Source organism: Phaethon lepturus, unplaced genomic scaffold (genome assembly GCF_000687285.1).
Source record: "Phaethon lepturus isolate BGI_N335 unplaced genomic scaffold, ASM68728v1 scaffold14091, whole genome shotgun sequence".
In the NCBI taxonomy this organism is placed as follows: domain Eukaryota; kingdom Metazoa; phylum Chordata; class Aves; order Phaethontiformes; family Phaethontidae; genus Phaethon; species Phaethon lepturus.
This window is the reverse complement of record NW_010517129.1, coordinates 85,715-106,044: the sequence shown is the minus strand read 5'-3', so window position 1 is coordinate 106,044 and position 20,330 is coordinate 85,715. Positions and strand designations below refer to the sequence as shown.

The following is a 20,330-nucleotide window of genomic DNA, read 5'->3' as shown; positions in this document are numbered from 1 at the left end:
ACTGCTTATGACATGCCAGGTGTTTTTGTGTTAAGTCCTTCTCTGATGGTAACAAGGCACCGTAGCAGTGAGCTCCCTTCCTGTCCTGTCCTGCCCTGAAGTCGCATTTTCTAGTGGCAGTGTTCCGCAGATGTCCTTGACAGTGTTGGCAGAAAAGTCAGGCATTTTCCCTGTGTGCTGGGGGAGGATTTTATTGTTCAGAGGGTACAGGGAAGTTCCTCTTGCTTCTGCTTGTGCCATATGTAGGCTTGCTGTAAATGGAAGTTTTTGTTCTGGGACTCTTGAGCTGACAGCTTTCATTAAGGTCAGTGTTTTGAGGTGTCTGAAATCAAGCAACTAACTTGTGATACTGGCATCGGATGAAGAGGTCTGGTTCCTCAGTTGTAAAGTGCTGAAGTGAATGGAGTCCCTGGAAACCTCAAAACCTCTGAAAATCTACTTTGTTTTGGTGCACAAAACTCTTAAGTCTGAATGCTTTTAGTCCAGCTTTTGCACAAAATGAGAGGTAAGAAAAAGAATTTCAGCAGGTCTTACATGGTTGGTGTTTTTGCGCTAAGGTCTTGGTTTAAAAAAACCTAACCAACCAAATGTAAAACCTCCCTGGACCTCTTTGTGCGATTGGAACCAGCAGCATCACATCCAACCAACCTTGATCAGGAATGAGATTTCTTAAAATGGTATAAATATCCCAAGTGTAGGTCATAAATACTGCATGAGGTAATTCTTGTGTCTGTTACCATCCTTCCCACAAGGTATCTCCCCACATAATTTACAATAAAGTATGATAATAGCATAAGACAAAACATTGGCTTCAGGGCAGTGGCTGCGCCTGCACAGTGACTGAACTTTGTTTTGGTCTGAGATTAAGACAGATTCACTTCCAAGCTTTGCAGTTTCTCATGACTACAGACTATGCATGACAGATAATTGTAATTTTAAAAATCCATATCCAGTTTCCTTTCCAACTTTACAATAAGTCATCATTGAGTCCTGATGGGCTTTTAAAAGTGGAAGAGATCAAATATGTACAAAATATTTCAGTGTATCAAGTGTAGGAGGGTGTCAAGCATTAGTGCTGATCAGTGATTCAATTAGTGTGAAATGTATTTGCAAACACTTTACTTGCTGCCTGCGAGAAATGGATTGGCAGTCCTGGGCTCTGGGAATAAGAGTTGGGGAATAATACTCATGAATATTTTCATGCCCAGTTGTTGAGAGGTAGAATAGTTGCCTTCCTAGTAAGTTCTCATATGCACAGAGATAAAAGTCTTTAAAATACCACCCTTGGCTTTCAGGCTAGAACTGGCCTGGGCAGTGAATGAAAATGCTTGGAAGTAGTGTGGCTGAGCAGTGAAGGAGTGAGAGAGAACTAAAGCAGGAGGACTAGATAAGGAAGAAAAACTTTTTTCACTTGGGGGATTTGAGTGAGGAGGAGAGCAAATGTAGTGAATGCATTGTCTAGATCTACCATTGTCCAAATCTACGTGGACAAGCTCTTGCATCCTGACAGGGATGATAATGCTAGGATCCTGAGAAGACCATATGCTGGAGGGAGAAGATTTGCATGATATTGGGCCTCTGATGTTCTTGGTTGGTGTTGATGGCAGAGAAAGTAAAATCTGTGGTCTTGGTCCAGGCGGTTCTGTAGCTTTGCGAATGTAAAGCCATGTTGTTGGTGTTCTGGCAGTGATGCACTTGTTGCATGGCTTTTTGCTGGATGGATGCCATTCTGCTCCCAGCTGGCTGGTAGACCAGGTGTTGGCTTGTCTAGTAGCATGTTGTTTGGCAGTGAAGAACAAGGCAAACACTTTGTCTGGGACTCTGGTGCAACTAGTTGTGTCCTGGGGTGATCCTGAAGTCGGGTGGCTGCACTATGTACGGGAACAGCAGAGTGGGACAAAAATGAACAGTTTTCCCTTGCTGTCCCTCTCCTCACCCCAGGAAATCCAGTTGTGTAACCAGTTTTCTGTGTCTTCATTAGGTTCCATGTGAACAGCACACAGGTCTGGGCTGCAAGAGCGAGAAGGCAAGATGTTGTCAAGACCAAAGCCTGGGGAGTCTGAGGCAGACCTGCTGCTCTTTCAAAACCAGTTCCTGGCAGCCAGAGCTTCACCTGCAGTGAAGATTGTGAAGAAAGCAGACAAGAGGAAGGGGGAGGAAGGGAGCACAGGTGCTGAGAGACCCCCGCTACAGGACAGCAAGGATGTAGTCATGTTAGATGGTAATTTCCCTTGTGGGGTTCTTCAAATTACTAGGTTTCTTTGTCCCTTTCAATGTTCCTCAGTGCTTGCCCTTTCACCACCCTCTCAACCCAGTGTTGCTTTTGTCCTCTGTGTGTGTCCTCCTTGCAGTATTGTTTGTTCTCAGCCTTGTTGGAAAATGCACTTGTCCAATGTTACTAGCATCCAGCAGAGCTACCTTTCCAACACATTGCCTTTATCTGTGTTTATCAGCTGTCTGTCATATCTTGCCAGCCTCAGTGCCAGAGGTGTTTTCTGTGACTTGTACCCATTGGACACTTACTGCTTATGTTGTCATCTATCCAGACCCTGTTCTCAATGTCTTTGAGATTTAGCTTTGCTAACAGCTCCAGCTTTCAGCCAACAGATCTGGCTTGATAAGCCTCCTTCCTGTGGTTTTGTTTTCCTCTGTCAGTAGTAATTGTAAGATGTCTGTCATGTGCTTAATAGTCTCAGAAACTCAAAGTGCTTTCTTAAAAGCAACAATTTAAATCTTGCAGTGCTTGGTTGCAGGTGAAGAAATATGATCCCAGTTTATAGATAGTGAAAAGGTGGCCTTGACTTGCTCATGATCATACAAATCACTCACTGTTAGGCCTGGCAGTGGAAATGTGCTTTTCTATGCCTGAACACAACCTGCAAGGGCACTATTTGTTTCTGTACAGTCTTGCTTTTTCCCCTTAATACTTGCAGTCAGGCCTCAGTACCCTTTCCTGCTTATGCAGCTCTTTAAAAAGATCTTGGTGCCAATACATAAATAGTAAAATTCCTGAACATGTTTCTCTCTACTACCCAGCACAAGTCAGAGACAGAGGACTCTTAATTTTCTTATTGCTTCCTCATCATCTTTCTTTCTTATCAAAGCAATAATAGGTACTATTAGGGAGCCTTTGGTCTCGTACCTATTGCACAGTAGTTATATTTGAGTAACTTAATGGCTTTTTTTTCATATTATTTCCCTTGCCCAGATTTTCCTGATATTCTCCCAGCTCTAACTCCAGCTCCTCCAAAAAAGTCCAAGATCAAAAGTGCCTGTGTCCACTTCGAGGATGAAGATCCAGAGGAAAGACTGGAGAGTCATGATCAGCACATTACAGCAGTCTTCAGCAAAATTATTGTATGTCTAGTTTTTATGTGGTGGTCTAGTATTTTTTGAGTGCTGTGAACTATGCAGTGGACAGGAATGAGGGGTTCTGTTGCTGCTTTTTATTTCTACAGTGTAATGAAGCAGTTGTAGCACTGTAGACCAGTGTCATGGAGCATCTTGAAAGAAAAGGCTCTTTGGGTATATTTTTACTGTCAGTTAAATATGGGTTTGAATCTGCTCTCCAGTTCAGACTGTCTACAGGTCACGCTGCTTGCATGCAGGCATGTGTTCCTGGTGTGGATTTGGGTGAGTTTCTGGACTAAGAGAGATGTTCTCATTGCTCTGCACTGGCCCAGGTTTTCCTTTACCTGATTCTTTGAGTGGTGTGTAGAGTTTACCCAGCCTTTTGGAAAATAGCCTCACTTTGTCTCTAAATAAGCACAAAGTACTCTGAGCCTGACAGCAGTGTTGTGAGCTACAGAGCTGAGAGATTTTGAGTCCACTCTTAGCTAAGTGGTATAAACACATCTGGCTGTTGCAATGGTTTCTACAGCATTTGAATTTTTTGCTGCAGGAACGAGATACAAGTGCAGTAGCAGTGACCATGCCAGTGCCCACAGGAGACCCATTTCCAAGGACATTTCACCGCTCTGAAATAAAAAGTGAGGTAAGATTGAGAGCAGCTGTTTTATGCTACCTTCATTATCTATTTAAACTTTCCCACAACAAAGCCTAATGCTTGGTGGGTGGTAGGGCTCAGAATAAGTGACTTGGCATGCTGGAAATTAGGAGCTGGCTCAATATATCTCTGGCATTACCACTTTATCTTAGGTGAGAGTTCTTCTACCAAGCTGCCATCAAGTAGGCAGTCCATACCCTGTGGTTAAATAGCATTGGAGTCCTTGTGGTTTAGGAAAAAAGGCAACCTCCTTCAGCTAACCTTAAGTGAGGTGGATCAAATCTGGGCTGTTTTAATAGAATCAATGCTGTTCTGCATGATTTACTTTGAGGAACCATCTCTGTTAATTCATACACCAGGTTTGATTGAGTCTGTGCTTACGGAAGTTGCACCTCATTCCTCCTGGCATGACATAAGAGTATGCTTGCACAGATTATGTTTTGCAACTTTTTGGATTTTAACATTATTTTTTTTCGGAGGCTGTAAAACTGGAAGCCATGGCTGCTCTCATCAGTTGCTGTAGTAGCAAGAGCTGCTAGCTGAGTGGGAGTCAGATGCTGGGAATTGGTATGTGACTGAAAGCTATGGTTGCTTTGTAAAGGTAGCTTATTTTGAAGGACAGCTTTTTTGGAAGGAAAGAGTAATACCTTTTAAACTACCAGTTCTGTTTACCTGATGCAGGAGTGCACAAAGCAGCTACCAAATGTTCAGACTGCCTTTTAAGCTCCTTCTCTGGACTGAGGATGTGCAAGAGCTTTTTTGCTTAGTCCGCTTTAGATTTCCTGTGCATCCTGTGCAATGCTGTTAGCACTGCCCTTCCATCGCCTAGGCTAGCAGTGCAGTAATTTAGTCAGGATTATTTTAGCACCACTTGCCCGCTTCTTACTGTGTAAATCTCTTCACCCTGCTGCTCCCTAATCACCTTATAAAAAGCCTGTTCCAAGCATGTGGTGAGTACAGTACAGTACAGCCCCATTTATCCTCAGAAATGCAAAATATTCAGCTATGCAGGGTTTCCAAACAGCAGGAAAGCTGGAGCTGTTGTGTTTGGTGATATTTTAGGTGTACTTGCCTGGCTTGAATTCACTTATAATTAATCATCTTCCTTCTCTAGGTAGCAAAAACATACATGTTTCTGTCTCTTTGTCGTAGCATTAAACTGTGTGTTAAAAAAGGAATAGCACACGCACAGAAAAGGGCAAGTAGACAGCAGTGTCTCTTTGCCTTTGTCATGTTCCAAAATCTGATCTGAAGGTGTCTTTAGGATCAGATCTATGTGTGTGTTAGTGGCAGGTGTGTGGGGGAGTCTGGAGAGGAAAGAGGTGACGCATGGTTTCCCTGCTCGCAGGTGAAGGTGGGATCTGGAAGAAAAAGCATCTTTGCACAGAAGATGGCAGCTAGAAGAGCTGCTGAAAAGGCAGCAGCAGCTCCCTCTGCTGCTGAGTTCGTGCAAATAAGATCAGCTGCTCCGGATGAGCTGGATCCCGAGGGATCAGCAGGAGAGGCACCTCTCCCCAGCATCAGGGATGGTAAGTGGAGAAGGTTCTGCTTATCCAGCCTACCGTATTTACATAGCCTTAGTAACGATAGCATCAGTGCACCTTATGTTTAAATCAGGGTAGCACTGGTGTCTTCAGTTTAGGAATCTCAAGGTCCCTTGGAATGTCTGTGGTGTGACAAGGATTTGGAATGGTCTGAAACTCAAACTAACATTCTAAAAATTGGGTTAGCTTTCTCAACAGTTTCCTTTTGGCTTCACATGGGGCCAAACAGATTTATTTTTCAAGATTCTTGTCCTCTTTTTCCTCTCTGTTTGTATATGTGAAATTTTTCTTGTTTCATCATTGATTTCCACAATTTTAGGAAAAGGGTTCTTCTTGTGTCTGATGAAGGTGGTGCAGGTTCTCACTCTTACTTAGAAGCTGAAAGCTCAGTCTTCCATCACAGGATCCACTGCCACGAGACTGTGTCTTTGCTCCATAAGGAATTCTGTGAGGCAGTGCTGATGAGTCAGTGCCACCTCTAGCAGTTACTTATCTGACAGCAACGTGACAAGGGACGATGAAACCAATTCAACTGGTACCAGCATCTCCAGGCTTTTTTTTTTTTTTTAATGTCTTGGACAGTCCTATTCACTTAGGACCACTGTGTGTCTGGGTTTTTCCCTGACACCCTCTTTTTCCCATTGAAATAGAGGCCAGATGTCATTTGAGCATTATCGCCATTTGGCTAAGGTTTCTGTCTGCTGTGACCTTTGTCAGAGAATTGATACGAGAACCCACAGATGTGCTGTGCTGTGTGTGCACAAATTCACCATCTAGATCAATATACTGTGCTTAGTGTATATCCTGTTACAATTTGTGCATGTGTACTTTTGTCTGAGAAATCTCAAAGGGAAATACAGCAGCCCTATAGCTGTGATCCTCTTGAAGTAGAACACTTCTAAAATGTAGTAGCACAACAGAGGCATCAGAAACTGGCTTGGCCTCCTCAGCAAGATTATTGTGGCAGGATCACTAGAAGCAAGAGGCGAAGAGGGGGAGGCCCATTTCTTGTCGTAATAAAGTGTTTGTGCCTGGTAACCCTCAGCTTAGTTGCTGATGGTGGGAAGCTTACTGAATATTTTACGAGGTCGCTCTGTCTTCTCATCTCTTTCTGCTCAATATGCAAGACAGCTGCTGTGGAAATGACATCAAACCTTACTGATGTTATAATGAGTGTCATTACTGAACAGGGGTTTGATGCTTTCAGCATCGGCTGGTTTAGGGTCATAGGGATGTTCCAAGTCACTATATGGAGCACATGAACAAAACGTAAGGAAAAGCCACTAAGTCAGGGCCTTGTATAGTGGGCTACAGGACAGCTGGAGGGTCTCATTCTGAGCAAAAGAGCATGTTACCCTGCCACTAGAGTTCGATGAAATGAGGCTTTGAAAAGGATTTACATCAGGTGATAAAGGAGGCTTGATTTTGTTTGGGGTAAGAAAAATGCTCCCCTGATAAAACTTCTAATACATTTAACCCTTAAAGGTGAATACAGGACATTGTTAGAAGCAAACATGCCGGTGTTGAGAATGAATCCTGTATCACTATGGAAACTCGGTTACCTAATAATTTTAATTCTCACTCAACAGGTATTACTAGGCATGGTTCAGCTGACGTACTAATGTGGATTCAGGTGTTCTTGAGCAGAGAAAGAATCTAGTATTCACTAACTTGGAAGAATGGTCTGACTCATCAATTGTGAATTATGTTCCAGTTTACCTTTTCTTGCTGTTGCTTTGCATTAAAGAAACAAAGTTCCTTTCCCCCCATCCCTTCCCAAACTCCTAAAGAAACAAGGTGGAAATGAGGTTTTATTGTGACATGGGATGAAAGCCCAAGTATTCTAGTTTTGTTTGAAGCTAAACTAAGCTTTTTTACTCCTATTTTACTTTGGCTACCAAGGTTAAAAAAAAAAAAAAGAAATTATGCAAGCCTGATAATGACAAAATTGAGATGCATTCATAATGCTGTAGATGCTTAAATCACTAACTGCTTTCTTTGATGGATCTTGCAGATAAAGGTGGTGACTTTTTGACCTCTCAGCGGCCTTGTCTCATAACGGGAGAGGGTCTTGGAAGCCAAAAGAGTGAGCAGGAAGCTCAAGCTATTCATAAAGAGAATTTGGAGAAGCTGCGGTCCATGTCTGAGGAGGAGATCCGGCAGGAGCAGGAAAGGCTTCTGGCTCAGCTGGGTATGTGCTTCCCAGCGTGAATTTTTGTAGAGATGTGGAAGTTTGCTGAATGTGTAGGTGTCCTGAAGTCTTACCAAATTCACATATCAAAGATGGGAGCTTGGGATTCCTGCTCATTGCATATGTGGGTAATCTAGCTTCCATGCCATGACAGTAGCTTATAAGTAAGAATCCAGTGTGAAGGAACTAGAGCGCTTACTTGTCATTGAGAGAGAACTTAGTTAAGTCTGTTTTGTCTCCCCTTTGCTGTAGGGTAAGACAGTCCATGCACTCTCTTACTTTGTGCATCAAATACCTGGTTACATATAAACGTATTGGGGTCCTAAAATGTAATTCTCTGAAGCAGATCGGAAAACAAAGCTATTCTTAGAGTGGCCATAGCAATGCTGAGGTGAGAGAGCGCCCTCGGTCTTCCCCTCCAAAATACCTAAGACTTGGGCCAGAACTGTCAATACCCAGATAGGGGAAATGTTTTGGCACATGGGACATTTCAGTTTGAATCTCTACTTGGTAGAGCAGAAAAACTTACAACTAATCTTGAACTTCTTGAATAAGTGTTCTAAGTATCTAGCTGTTGGGTGCAGCTGAACTCTGGTTTGGAGCCCTGTCCACAGTGGTGTTCTGGGAGTGCCTGTCACTGACAGCAGTGATGTGGTATGTTTGATAAGACTTTCCGTGATCTAGGGCACTGTAAAACTTTTTAGTGTTGGTTTCAATGATTTTTGTATGCTCAAGAAGAGCAGACTTCCAGACGTAGGTGGCAGACAAGGGTTTTTGAAATTCTCATCATTTCAGATTCTCTAGTATCAAATTTAGGTGTGAGTGGCATTTTAGATGCATAAGTCTCCTGTGGATTTAGCTTAAGGATCATGGTAGTGATCTTGACTTCATTGCAAGCAGCATGGGTGTAACTGGAAAAGGGGCAAAGGAACTGTGCAAAGTAATTGCAGACAGAATCTTTAGGCACATCATTCAGAGACCTGAGCTCTCCAAACTGTCTGAGGTAAATTTTTTTTTTTTTGACTTCACTGCTTATAACAGTGGCATGTGTATGAGAAATATGTTGTTTATGCACTTTCTTCTCGTGACTGTTTTGTGATCTTTTGCTCCTTGTCCCCACCACTCCGTCCCTAAGGATATTAGTGAAGTGAATACTTAGGGAGTTTAGAAAGGGTGGAGTGTATTTTAAGTATTTTTAAACAATAAATTATTTCCTAAAACAATGTATTTGTTTATATGCCTTATGGGTTAAAACTGTAGATCTTTCAGTCTTTGAGGCCTTAAGGAAATCAGGAGACATTCTAGCATTCCCCAAATATCTGTAGTTTAGGGAATTATGCATGATGAAGCAACTTCTAAACTAAATTACCAGCTTACAGCTGAACTTGGGACCTGGACAGGCACAGAGATGTCAATTAAAGAGACTTTTTCTCTGTATTCAGGAGTGTGAATAATTTGTGGGTGTTTAATGCTGTCCAGTCTTTGAATTACCTCTTAGTTACGAAGCAGATGAGACTCTGTGGTGTGGAGCATGGGGATGGGTAGGCAATTCCATGCTGGGCAGTGTCTTCAGGATCTTACTATTGATACTGTTCTGGATTTGCCTGTTGAGACTCTGGGCTGGAGTAGGCTTACTTTCTGACATACTGTACACAGACTGACATAATCTTTGACTTGTTTGTCATTGTTTGACTGAAATGATGAAATAATGAATACAGTCTTTTCCTTGCTGTGTACAGTGAAGTGTGAGAAAGTGAGAGCTCTGCTTGCATTCAGGAAAAAAAGTGTGCGTTAATGAGACTGGTCTGAATGTCTCTCCCTTGCCAAGGGACATTTAAACTGCATCATTAAGAGAGTGTGCAGCAATCACAAGTGTGGGATAGATCCCTGCATCCTCTTTGAACTGTTTCAGAGGTATGGGAGTAATTTCCTTTTTGGGTTGACTCCTCTTAAGTACAGAGCATTTCTGAATTGCTTGTACTTTGTCCTCCAACGAATAAATAACCAATGTAGATGTTATATTCTGTTACTTTGTATATCTCTGATGCTGCTTATTGGAGTATCTCTGTACCTTTTAGGGGCACAATGCACAGGCTCTTACTGTTCACCCCTGGCATAAGCATCCCAACACCATCTTCTAGAGGAAGAGTATTCAAAGACAAAGTGTACTCCATCAAAAATGATGTGGGCTATCTGAAGCAGATCTGAAATGAAAATGATGATCTTCTGATGTTTTCCTATTTTAGAGCCATAGGAATATTGTCTGTCCTTCAAAACACCCCTACCTCCCAAATGTTCCTCTTCTCCACCAAAGCATGAATAAAATGGCCATGTCTATTTTCTGGATGTTGTCAGACCGTAACTGACCCTCAGGATAGGGAGTCAGTTCAGAACAAACAAGATCTCCTTCTCCTAACATAATATCTAGACCATGCACTGCAGATCTAGTGCAATTCAATAAAGAGCAGGTATTTTTTTTTGTGGTGTCTGTTCTGTGTGTTCTCATAGTGTTCAAATTGAATGTCACTGAGCAGTCCACAGGCAGGGTAGGCAAACTGTTAGACTTGGGTTCCTCCCATAAATCACAGACCATGATTCTCCGTACAATGAATAGTCTTGTTTGGATATGCCTTTAAAGTGGCAGTAAGGGGGAGAGAAACAATTGTATCTTTATTTGTAAGCTGGGACGATAACTAGAATTTTTGTGGTTGCTTTACCTTGAAAGACATTCATCAGCTCTTTCTCTGGTGTCACCTCACCAGTCAGCTGTACCCAGCTTATGTGCTCAAGAGGTCATAAAGCAGTTAAGTGCCTCAGTTTGAAAAGAAGTGACAGTTGGTGCAGAAGAAGAGGGCACGTGGAATGGGAATGAAAAGTCTAAAACATAAATAGCAGGAGCTATAGGCGTATCAAGTATTTTGAGACTTACTGTCACTTCTCTGTCTGTCTCTTTGTCAATACTTGCAGATTCCAGTTTAGTTTCTTTCTTAAAGTCACGACGTGCTAGCAATGAAGGCCAGAAAAAGGAATTAAAAATGGAACAGAACAGACTGGAGGAGCGTTTGGAATCTCTGCCTATGGCTCAGCATGGTGCAGGATCACCTCTTTCCATGCAGGAGTTGGGTCTGGAAGAATCTGTAAGGAAGGAAGAAAATATGAAGGTAGAAATCACAGGTAAGAAACAAAGTGCGTGTTGTTAATGTTCTGAACGTAAATGTAAGGTTTGTATGGTGTTTTCATCAATCCAGATTGGATTGATGTGACGCTTTGTTAGTTACCCAACTTAGAACTTTATCATGATACTTAAATACATATATTCATATATCTTGGGTTTAAAAAAGAATACCTCTGTTATTTCTATTTGGGGCTCATAGATTAGAACAGTGATACACTATGTAACGGGGATGAGCTATTCAGTAGGAGGTCTTGCTTTGTTTTTGAAATTTGTTCTGAGGTCTCTGAAGGGGGAAAATGTGTTTTAAACAGTAGGCATCATTGCTCTTCCTATTCAGTCATATGAACAGGGAAACAGAAGAGCGTGGTAGTGATATTCAGCTGCTGCTTGAATAACTTCTTTTAACTGGGACCTACTGGGGACAAGAGGGTGTTGGGTAGGTAAGAGTTAGTGATTTGCTCACAGGATAGCATGGAGATGACAGTCAATCTCACTTCAGGGAAATTGCTCATATAGCACATGTATGTCTTATGACACTTGATGGCCCCACTCTGTGGCTTGTATCTCAGAGCCCACGCAGTGATTTCCACAGGATACAGTCCTTTGTGCTGTGGATGGAGGGAAGTATTAAGGTGTAGATTGTTCTTCTGCTTTTTTTGGAAGAATTGTACAGAGCTGTTGCCTCTTATGACAACTCTTTAATACCCAATATATGCCTCTCTGGGGAGAAAGCTGTTTTATACCCAGCAGCTAGAGCAACCCATATATTCTCATGGTAGAGAAAAGTGTTTTCCCATTAAGCTCCTGCTCTTATTGTTGCTTTCCTTGCTGCAGTTTTTAATTTAGCCATTTCTTCTCTGTTGTGATTTTTAGGCTCCCATTCTCGTCTTTCCCACACTTCCGTTCATAGCGTCTCTCTCCCTCATTAGCATGCTTCTCCCCCAACTTCATGTCAATTTTTGTCTGTCTCCATCTCTTGATCCTCTCTTCTGATGCATTCTTTGTGTCCCAGTTCACTCGAGGATTTCAGCTTGGTGTTTGCAAGAGATAACCGTTTACCATTTTCTTGATGAGGGGAATGAGGCTGTTAGTATATATGTGCGCACATGTGCAGCCTCTTATTGAGGAAGACACTTCAATGAATAGTCCTTTTGCTGTTTCTCTCCAAGTTTTACTTTTCCACAAATCAAAATGACTATTTTTAGTTCTTTATAGTTCCAGAACAGTCGAGTGCACAAGTAGCACCAGATTAAGTGACATTCTTTTATTCGCCTGGGAGCAATAGAAGCGGGTTGTTCAGCCTGTAAAGACTGAACAAGATTGTAGTAGTGCTCTTGACGTGTGCTGACAACATCTTTTGCTTCCTCTGAAAGACTGCACAGGAAAGGGAGTTTTCCCAGGATATTTGAAATGACAAAGAAAGGATCAGCTGGAACACAGTTATAAAACCAAGGGAAGCCTTTCCAGCACCTGAGTTTATGCCTACAGCCCATCTTGGCCAGCAGGAGATGTAAAATATTAATTTGACATTAGCACTTAGTGTTGGGATTTTGCATCTGTGTGTGTTCATAAGTAAATCAATCATGAATAACCCAGCAGATACGGTCATTCTGACTTTCGCCAGGGAGAGGATGATGACACAAAGCAATAGGATTGCTCAAAAGTCAAACCTACAACTCTAATGAGATAAAAGTCTATTGTTTCTAATAAACAAGATGGTGAAGCCTTTATTCAGCAGCTTGCAATTTTATCAAATGGAAAAGGAAATTCTGGCACCAAGACAAGGGGAAGCAAAGCAGAAAAGGAAGAGGTGGTGTGGTAGCCTTTAAGATAACCTAAGTCTGAAAAAGTTCAGTACAAATGTTGCATTCGCACTGTCATCTTGTTTCTGTAAAGGAATTTCTCAGTAACCGAACAATCTGCTGATGCCTTGGAATATGTATCTGTCTTTTCTTGACAAGATCATAATACTAAGGGCTGGTGGTAATATGTGTAATCCTTCATAGGATCCTCCATAACCATTCATAGAATGGTTAACTCAACCCTGTCAGTTCAGTGAATAATGGAGAAGGAGAAAACCAATTTGTTGAATTACAAATGTCAATAGATTTCATTTTTCTGCTGATTTATTTCCTCTGGTTTTGCACCTACCACCCACAAACATTCTACTTTCTTACATTTCAGATGCTTTTTCCTTCTCTTCAATTAAAATGTGTGCTGAGCTTTTGACTGAAATTCTGCAGAACAGCTTTCTGGCTGGGGAAGATAACTCTGTGCTTCGTTCCTTGCCTGACTCAATGCCCCATTGATCATAAGAGTGAAGTTTCATCCTAGAAAGGATGAGTGCCCTTCCTGAAAGTTTATCTGCTAATTGGAGGAAAGTAAAAGGTCAGGTTTCAGGCCAGTTATCAACAGGAAAAGATCTGATGAAAGAAGAGCATCTCAGTGGGACTCATTGTTCCTTGCAAGGGAAAACCAGAGCACTAGGATTAATAACGGCAATGCAAATGAGTTCTGGGCTGCTCCAGCAGGACTGGTGCTGCTGCTTTTCATGCCCTCAGACTGCTTGTTCCTGCCCTTATGTGGGATTGCTCTTGAGATAGCAAAGACTTCTTAAGTCATCTATTCTCATGCTGGTATGGGATAGTATCCTAGTAGCAAAGCATTACCTTTCCTAGTGCTCAGATAATTTCCAGTTACATCTCTCCTGTCCCTTCACTTGTGAGATACTTCCACATGCTGATCTGTCTCTTTCCTAGGGCAACTCTTCTGATGTCAGGCATAAATGTCTTGTTTCTCAAATTCTTCTAGTCAAAACTCTTTATAAAGTTAAATCAGTAATTTCTTCCTTTAGTACTTGCACCTCTGAAACTCTTGTTAACTGTCCAGTTTCCCCACTGAGCTGTTTCTCAGGCAAGCTGTGTAAATTTGCAGTGGTTTTGATCTTTTCTTCCCAAGTTGATCTCCTCAAGCCTTTAGAGGGGGACACAGAATGAAGAGCAGCATAGCAAATGTGACAAAAGCATGAATAGTAGTGTCTGTGCTCTCTCCAGTGTATCTAGGCTGAATTCCTACTGGCTTCCAATAATTTGCTTGGACCTCTCTGCATTAATATTTTGGAATCATTTTACATCTCTCCCAACACCCCTCCTCCTTGGATGTTATTAGTTTTGAGAAAGTAAAGTAGGGCTGATCCTATTTTTCTGACCTGGTTCTGATCACTTGCCTTATTTGTGCCCTGACTTCTATTGAACTTCTCCTAAATTAGCCTTGTCTGTGAATTTCAATACAGTGCTGTTTACTTCCTCTTCTGGCTCTCATGAAAAATGAAAACAGCTTTAAACCTTTGATGTTTATGCATCAGCTAACAGTCAGTTTGAAAATTGTTTTCTTCTTATTTTACACGAATCCTATATTTGATGCAGTCTTTAAGCCAAGTAGGTTGGCAAAGGGGAAATAGTATTTTCTTCATCCCTGCCTTGGAATGTAAGACTGCCATTTCTTCCCACCCCAAAGATGATGATCTGCCTGTGAAGCCCAAGAAGGAATGGATTCACATGGACAGTGTGGAGTTTGAGAAGCTGGAATGGATGAAAGATTTGCCCCCACTGCAGCAGAAGAAAACCAAAAAGGTTTGAAAGCAGAAAATGATATTTTTTTCATGTTTGTGTCTGGATCATGCTTCTCAGCAGTAGCAGTTTTGAAGGCTTCAAAAACTAGTCTTCTGCTTACTCAATCTGTAAGACTCCCATCAAGCTGAGAGATTCCTCAGTTTCTTCCGCAGGGTAGGATGATACATGGTCAGTTCAGTCTGTAGTGCTTAAGAGAGCTAGGAAGTGAGTGTCTAGCTACTGTCATCTGGGATGAAACAGGTCTGAAAGTTAAGAAAAAAGGAAAGATGGCAGTAAAGAATTTGAGGCCTGACCTGGGGAGTTTTTGAACTGTCAGCTTCCAGCAGTTGATGTAAGAAATAGTATTTTAAGTGGTGAATGGAGTGGAAGGCAATAGAAATAATCTTCTTCTCTCCCCACCCTTTTGTCATAGGGAATGCAAGCGCGATTCAGTTTAAAAGGAGAATTGATTCCTGCAGATGCTGATTTGCCAACACATCTAGGCCTGCATCACCATGGAGAAGAGGCAGAGGTACATGTAATATAGTAGAAAGGGCACACCCATTTTTGTTTTCTGTGTTGATTTGGCAGATTCTTTTTGTGTCAAGGCTTTTTAGTGACAAAAACCTTAGGAAAGTGCGGATTGCTGATTTTCTTTTGAAACAAGCTCCTGAAGTTGGGTCTGCATGCATTAACTGCTTTACTTTCAGAAAACTCCATTGATGCTTTTTCTCTTTAATGCCATTAAGCACCTGTGGTGTTAGAAAAAGGTGTATATACATCCTTTTCTTAAGAAGTTCAGTTTTCTCCTGTTGCGTCAATGATTAGAATCTCTTTTGCAATGGCCACAAAGCAGCAAAAAACATTGCATTGCAGGTTATGTAGTATTTTACAATTAATCTTATTTTAAGGGGCCTGTTTTTACCTATAGCTGAGGTGTTTTTTGTTGGTTTGTTTTTTTTTCCCCTCTCTCCCCCACCCCCTTTAGAGGGCTGGCTATTCTCTCCAAGAGCTCTTTCATTTATCTCGCAGCCAAGTTATTCAACAGAGGACATTGGCTCTACAGGTCTTGGGTCGTATTGTTCAAAAGGTAAGTCACTTTCCATGGAATTCCTCCCCATAATTCAAGTTTATGGTGGATCTGGGCCCAGATTCTCTGGTACTAGTTGCTTGCTTTCTACTATTCAATGAAGGTGAGCAAAATCACCAGCAGGGCATTCTTTTTCAATGAGGATCTCCTTAGTATTATAAAAGTTAAGCATTAGGACATAACAAACTGAATTTCAGGTTTCTCTGGAGGGAGATGCTTCCAAGTGTTGTTCAGCAGCAGTGCTGTAACTTCAGTTTTGTTGTTGCTTTGGACACAGGTTATTTTTTGGGCGTTATTTTTGTGACAAAACTATCCTTGGCAGTGACCTTTTCACTCCACTTGTCTTCATGATGTGAAAGCTTCATGATGTGCTTTTTCTGTGGGAGGTGAGAATGAACCAGCCTACTCATAAAGCGATGTGCCAATAGCATAAAGCAAAATGAGTATCTACCTCTGTGCACATTTCCAGCTAACTCTTAGGGGAAGTACTAACCTCCCCTCCAACAGCAGTGGAGGCAGAGAAGAAGAAACTGGGTGGTTTTGAGAAGAGTGATGGGGCAGAACAGGGTGAAGTCAGAAGATGGGTCCAGACTTTAGAAAGAAAGATTTCCTGCATTAAGGAACTCAAGTTGCATGCCTCTGGAGAATGAAAGAAGGAGAAAATAAAGGGAAAAAAACCTGCACACAGTTTAGCTGCTTTACACTAGAAATGGGAAGAGGCAAACACGCAGAATGTTGAGATGTACACAGCTGAGATGAGAGAGCTTTAACACTGGCTATGTGTGGCATACATTTCAGGCCAAGGCTGGAGAGTTTGCTTGCTCCTTGAAGGGCAGCATTCTGCGTCTGCTGCTTGATGCTGGGTTTCTCTTCTTGCTGCGCTTCTCGCTGGATGATGCAGTGGATAATGTCATGGCAGCATCTGTTGGTGCTCTCCGAGCTCTGCTGGTGTCCCTTGATGATGAGGTGAGACAATCATTAAATGCCTGGGTTTTATTTCATGCTGAGCTGTTCACAGGAATCAGAATGAGAAGATGTGGTAAGTAGCTTGAACAAAGGCTTGCTGGATGGGTTAGCTTAATGGGCAGTAGAATGCCATTGCTGTGCTTTGGGACAGACAAGGGAGCATGTTATCCCAGTTTGAGAGATTCGGACATCTTTTCTCCTGTGAATTAGCTCTACCCTGTGATCAAATTCAGTGCAGGCTGCTGCTATTCTCTTCATTCTGACATCTTTACAATCTAGATCAGGCCACTACTGATGTATGTGTGAGATTTAGTTTTTTAATATGGCCTCTTATGTTGTTGACTTTTTTTGGTAGTTTTCTTGCTTCTGAACAGATTAAATATTCTCCCTGCTTTCCCTTACGCCTCATAATGATGCTGTTTTCTTTTTCTTTCATTGTCTGTTTTCTGCTGTTCTCATGTGCTTTTCTTAAGCTGATAAATAGCTAATTTCACCTTCTCATGTGCCTGTTTTCTCCTTGATGCTTTTTCTCCTGTTAGAAGGTTGGCACTTCTCTTGGGTATTCAGAGATACTAAAGAGCCCTAGGCAGCAAGATTAAGATGTCTTCTTGGTTGGACAGAAGCAGTCTATTATAAGCAAAGCATGCTGCGGGCTGTGTTTCAAGTTCCTTCCATGAGAACTGCTTCTGTGTCAGACTGCAAAGGGGCTGGTGATAGAGAGGAGTGGGTAGATCTCAAGAAGCCCCCTGAAACTTCTCCCAGGCCTTTAGATCTAGCCCTAGTGGGAAGGCAAGAGAAATGAAGGACTGGGTAGCTTTCTCCACATCTTGCTCCTTTTCTAAGATATGAGCCTAATGATGTTCTGCTAGATGAGTCCTGCCCATCCATGGTAGGTAATTAATGCTATGAATCAGCTTCCTAATATGCTTTTCTTTCTTCTGATATTACTCTGGTTTACAACTGTCTGCAGTGCTCTGATTCTCAGATCAAAGCTTGTGGCGTGATGTCTTGTATAAGTGGGGATTGCTGACTTTCTTGTATGCAAAAAGCAGCACTGTGAGTCCTGTGTTAGTATATTTTCTCATTTAGAGAGTCCTTCCTAGAGTCTCATGCTGCTGAGTTTCAAAAGGTCTGTGAGGAAGGGACAGAAGTCTGGCCTTTTGGTCCATGATTTGTGAGACAAATAGAATTTATCCCCACTATAAACACAGAAGATTAACACGCATTAAAATCATGCTGTCTGAATGAAGGCTTTGTTCATCTATCAATGGCTATGACAAGGAAGCACCATTCTGTTTCCTTTGAAAACCCAGATACTCTGTCTTATGCCTTTTCTTCTCTTGGTGGAAGGATGGCTATAGTCACAAACTCTGTATTCTAGACAGACTCATAGCTTCATCCCCTAAAGTCAGGGCTCTTAGGACCATGTCATTCGCTCACCAACTTTGTTTAATATTGCCTTTTCTTTAGTGTCTGGTAGTAACTTGTGCTTCCTTGGCACTTCTATTTGAAGTTTTTCAAAACAGCTTAGGGTTTAGTTGAAGTCTACCACTTCTTTTCTGACTAACATGGTAGTTATTTCTGATTGCCAGTTCAGGAAACGGAAAGTTAAAGCAGTTAAGCAGTGCAAGCATTCAGTTTGAATGTCTTTTGTATTCTAAAACTTTTTTGGGGAAGTAGGTCTGCTATGTGAGCAATCCCCTCTCTGAAAAGTTGAAAGCTCTCTTATTGCGGTATTGCCCTAGAACTTGAGAATTTCTGACGCTGTCAGAACAGACAGCGTAGTTTTTATTTGCTGAAGCTGAGGGGTGTTCAAACAAAAGCCAAACAAATATGAACAGATACAGCAGGCAGTCTTTATTTTAACGTACCAATTTTTGCATGGCCATTCTATATTATTGGTGACCTAAGTTCCACACAGGTCCAGAAATGGGAACAGAGGCAATAAATGCCAAATTCCAGTTTAACTTCTCGTGGAATATTTATTCATTTTTATCCTAAGTGTTTTTCAGTTAAGCTGCATTTCTGTTACCTGTGTAGTAAATTTAATTTACCTCACAGTAATTGCTTTTCATGATTTCCCATGTGTGTGTTGGACATAGGTTAAAATAACTTCCCTGAAAAAGCATTGCATTCTATCTGTACATGTTTAAAATGCCCTTTACTGTGCTTATGTTTTCCTGGGGTTAGGGTGGAATCAATAAAACATTCTGTAATCAAAAGTGTCCTTGAAAACTTTTTGTCTTCCATGATTTCTTTGTGAGATTTTTATTTTATTCTACCTTCCTTATAGAAATATCTTGATTGGACTTTCTCCTGGTACCAAGGGATGGCTGCATTCCCATTTGTCCCCAGCAATGAGGAGGAAGAAGAGGAGGAAGAAGAAGAAGAAGAATTAAAGGGAACAGGGAAGTCTCAAGATAAAAAATTAAAGGATGAAAGCAAGCCAGATCCAGATGTAGCCCGATATGATGTTGTAAAGGTGAGCACAGAGCTAGACCTGAAGTCTTTTTAGGAAAGCAGGCTCTGTACAGTGGCTGTGTGTGCTGTTGAATCATCTGCTGTCCTGTTTATGCTATTAAGAACATTCTGACCAAGAATTAGAACTCTTCCCTGGCTGTTGGATGTTATGTTTCTATCATATATTACCAGGAGGGTGGTTTTATTGATCTCTAAAAATGTTGAGACTTGACCTGTGTGATTTCAGTATCATTAAGTATCTCTAACTTCCTCTAGGGAAATTGGCAACAAACACATTGATGACCTTGTAAGACTTGCTGAAAGACTGCATGCAGACATGATTTTCAAGCTCACTTACTTGAGCTAAAAGTGAAAAGGTTCCAGCCACTATTGAAGTGTCTGTATGTACTTTTGTGAAGTTAAACATAAGCATTACAGCTGGATAGTTCAGAACTAGTTAGATTTGTACAATGACATTCTCTTTGTATTTGACATAAGGTGGCTACTTAGCATTTCCCCAATTTCATTCTTCATATTTGCATTTCTCAGATAAATTATAGCATTTGGAAGGAATTCCTCACATATTTAAGCCTAATCCCACATTCCTGATAGGAGAGCTAAAAATAGCAATCTTTGTTATCACAAACCCAGTCTTGGTGGAGCTGATGAAACTGTCTTGCCTGCTGCAATCATTAAAACTTGTGATCACGTCACTTAATCCATGTACTTGAGCCTGTGTTCAAATAGCACTTGGTTAAAAGCTTCACTGGGAAAATGAATTACTGTACTTGAGCATCTGGTCTCATTTAAAGGCTTCATGATTCTACTAGGTGACACTGTTTAACAAGCTTAACAAAAGAGTTGTAGACAGAAGAGATGAGATCAGTTTGTGATCTGGAAACGGTTGTGTGGTTCAGCTAATAGATTTTAACTTGTTTCAAGTGGCCCAAACTCAGAAGATATTTGAGATAAAATTCTCCACTGTTTCAGTTGTGAAATTCCGTTTCACACTCGCTTGTTGGCTGTTACAACGCAATTACTCAACACAGTTGGAAAGGGAGTATTTAAGCTAGCAGCTGAACTTGGTCAGGCTTGGAACTTCAATCTTGCTTGGGCTGCAACTTTTAAAAAGTACTACAGACTCAGGTGTTGTGGAGTTGCCTTTTCCTAGAACTAGGAAGGCATGGCACTGTCACTTAATGCTAGGAAAAAAATCTTCAGTTTGACACTGATCGTGGTCTTCTGCTCTGTGAACCATAAAATAAAATTCATATAACCTCTCTGCAT

General features: G+C 41.5%; 1 protein-coding gene across 1 annotated transcript in view; it reads left to right on the top strand.

Moving 5' to 3' along the window:
* Positions 1–1,993: 1,993 nt before the first annotated feature.
* Positions 1,994–20,330, top strand: part of RPAP1 (RNA polymerase II associated protein 1) — a 36,770-nt gene continuing 18,433 nt past the window's right edge. The window contains exons 1-11 of the mRNA XM_010296294.1: positions 1,994–2,221; positions 3,209–3,357; positions 3,902–3,994; positions 5,355–5,535; positions 7,565–7,741; positions 10,709–10,915; positions 14,433–14,548; positions 14,961–15,059; positions 15,516–15,617; positions 16,416–16,583; positions 18,877–19,065. Of these exons, the coding sequence (XP_010294596.1) occupies positions 2,032–2,221; positions 3,209–3,357; positions 3,902–3,994; positions 5,355–5,535; positions 7,565–7,741; positions 10,709–10,915; positions 14,433–14,548; positions 14,961–15,059; positions 15,516–15,617; positions 16,416–16,583; positions 18,877–19,065 (1,671 nt within the window). The 5' untranslated portion in view covers positions 1,994–2,031. The remainder of the gene's footprint in view (positions 2,222–3,208; positions 3,358–3,901; positions 3,995–5,354; positions 5,536–7,564; positions 7,742–10,708; positions 10,916–14,432; positions 14,549–14,960; positions 15,060–15,515; positions 15,618–16,415; positions 16,584–18,876; positions 19,066–20,330) is intronic.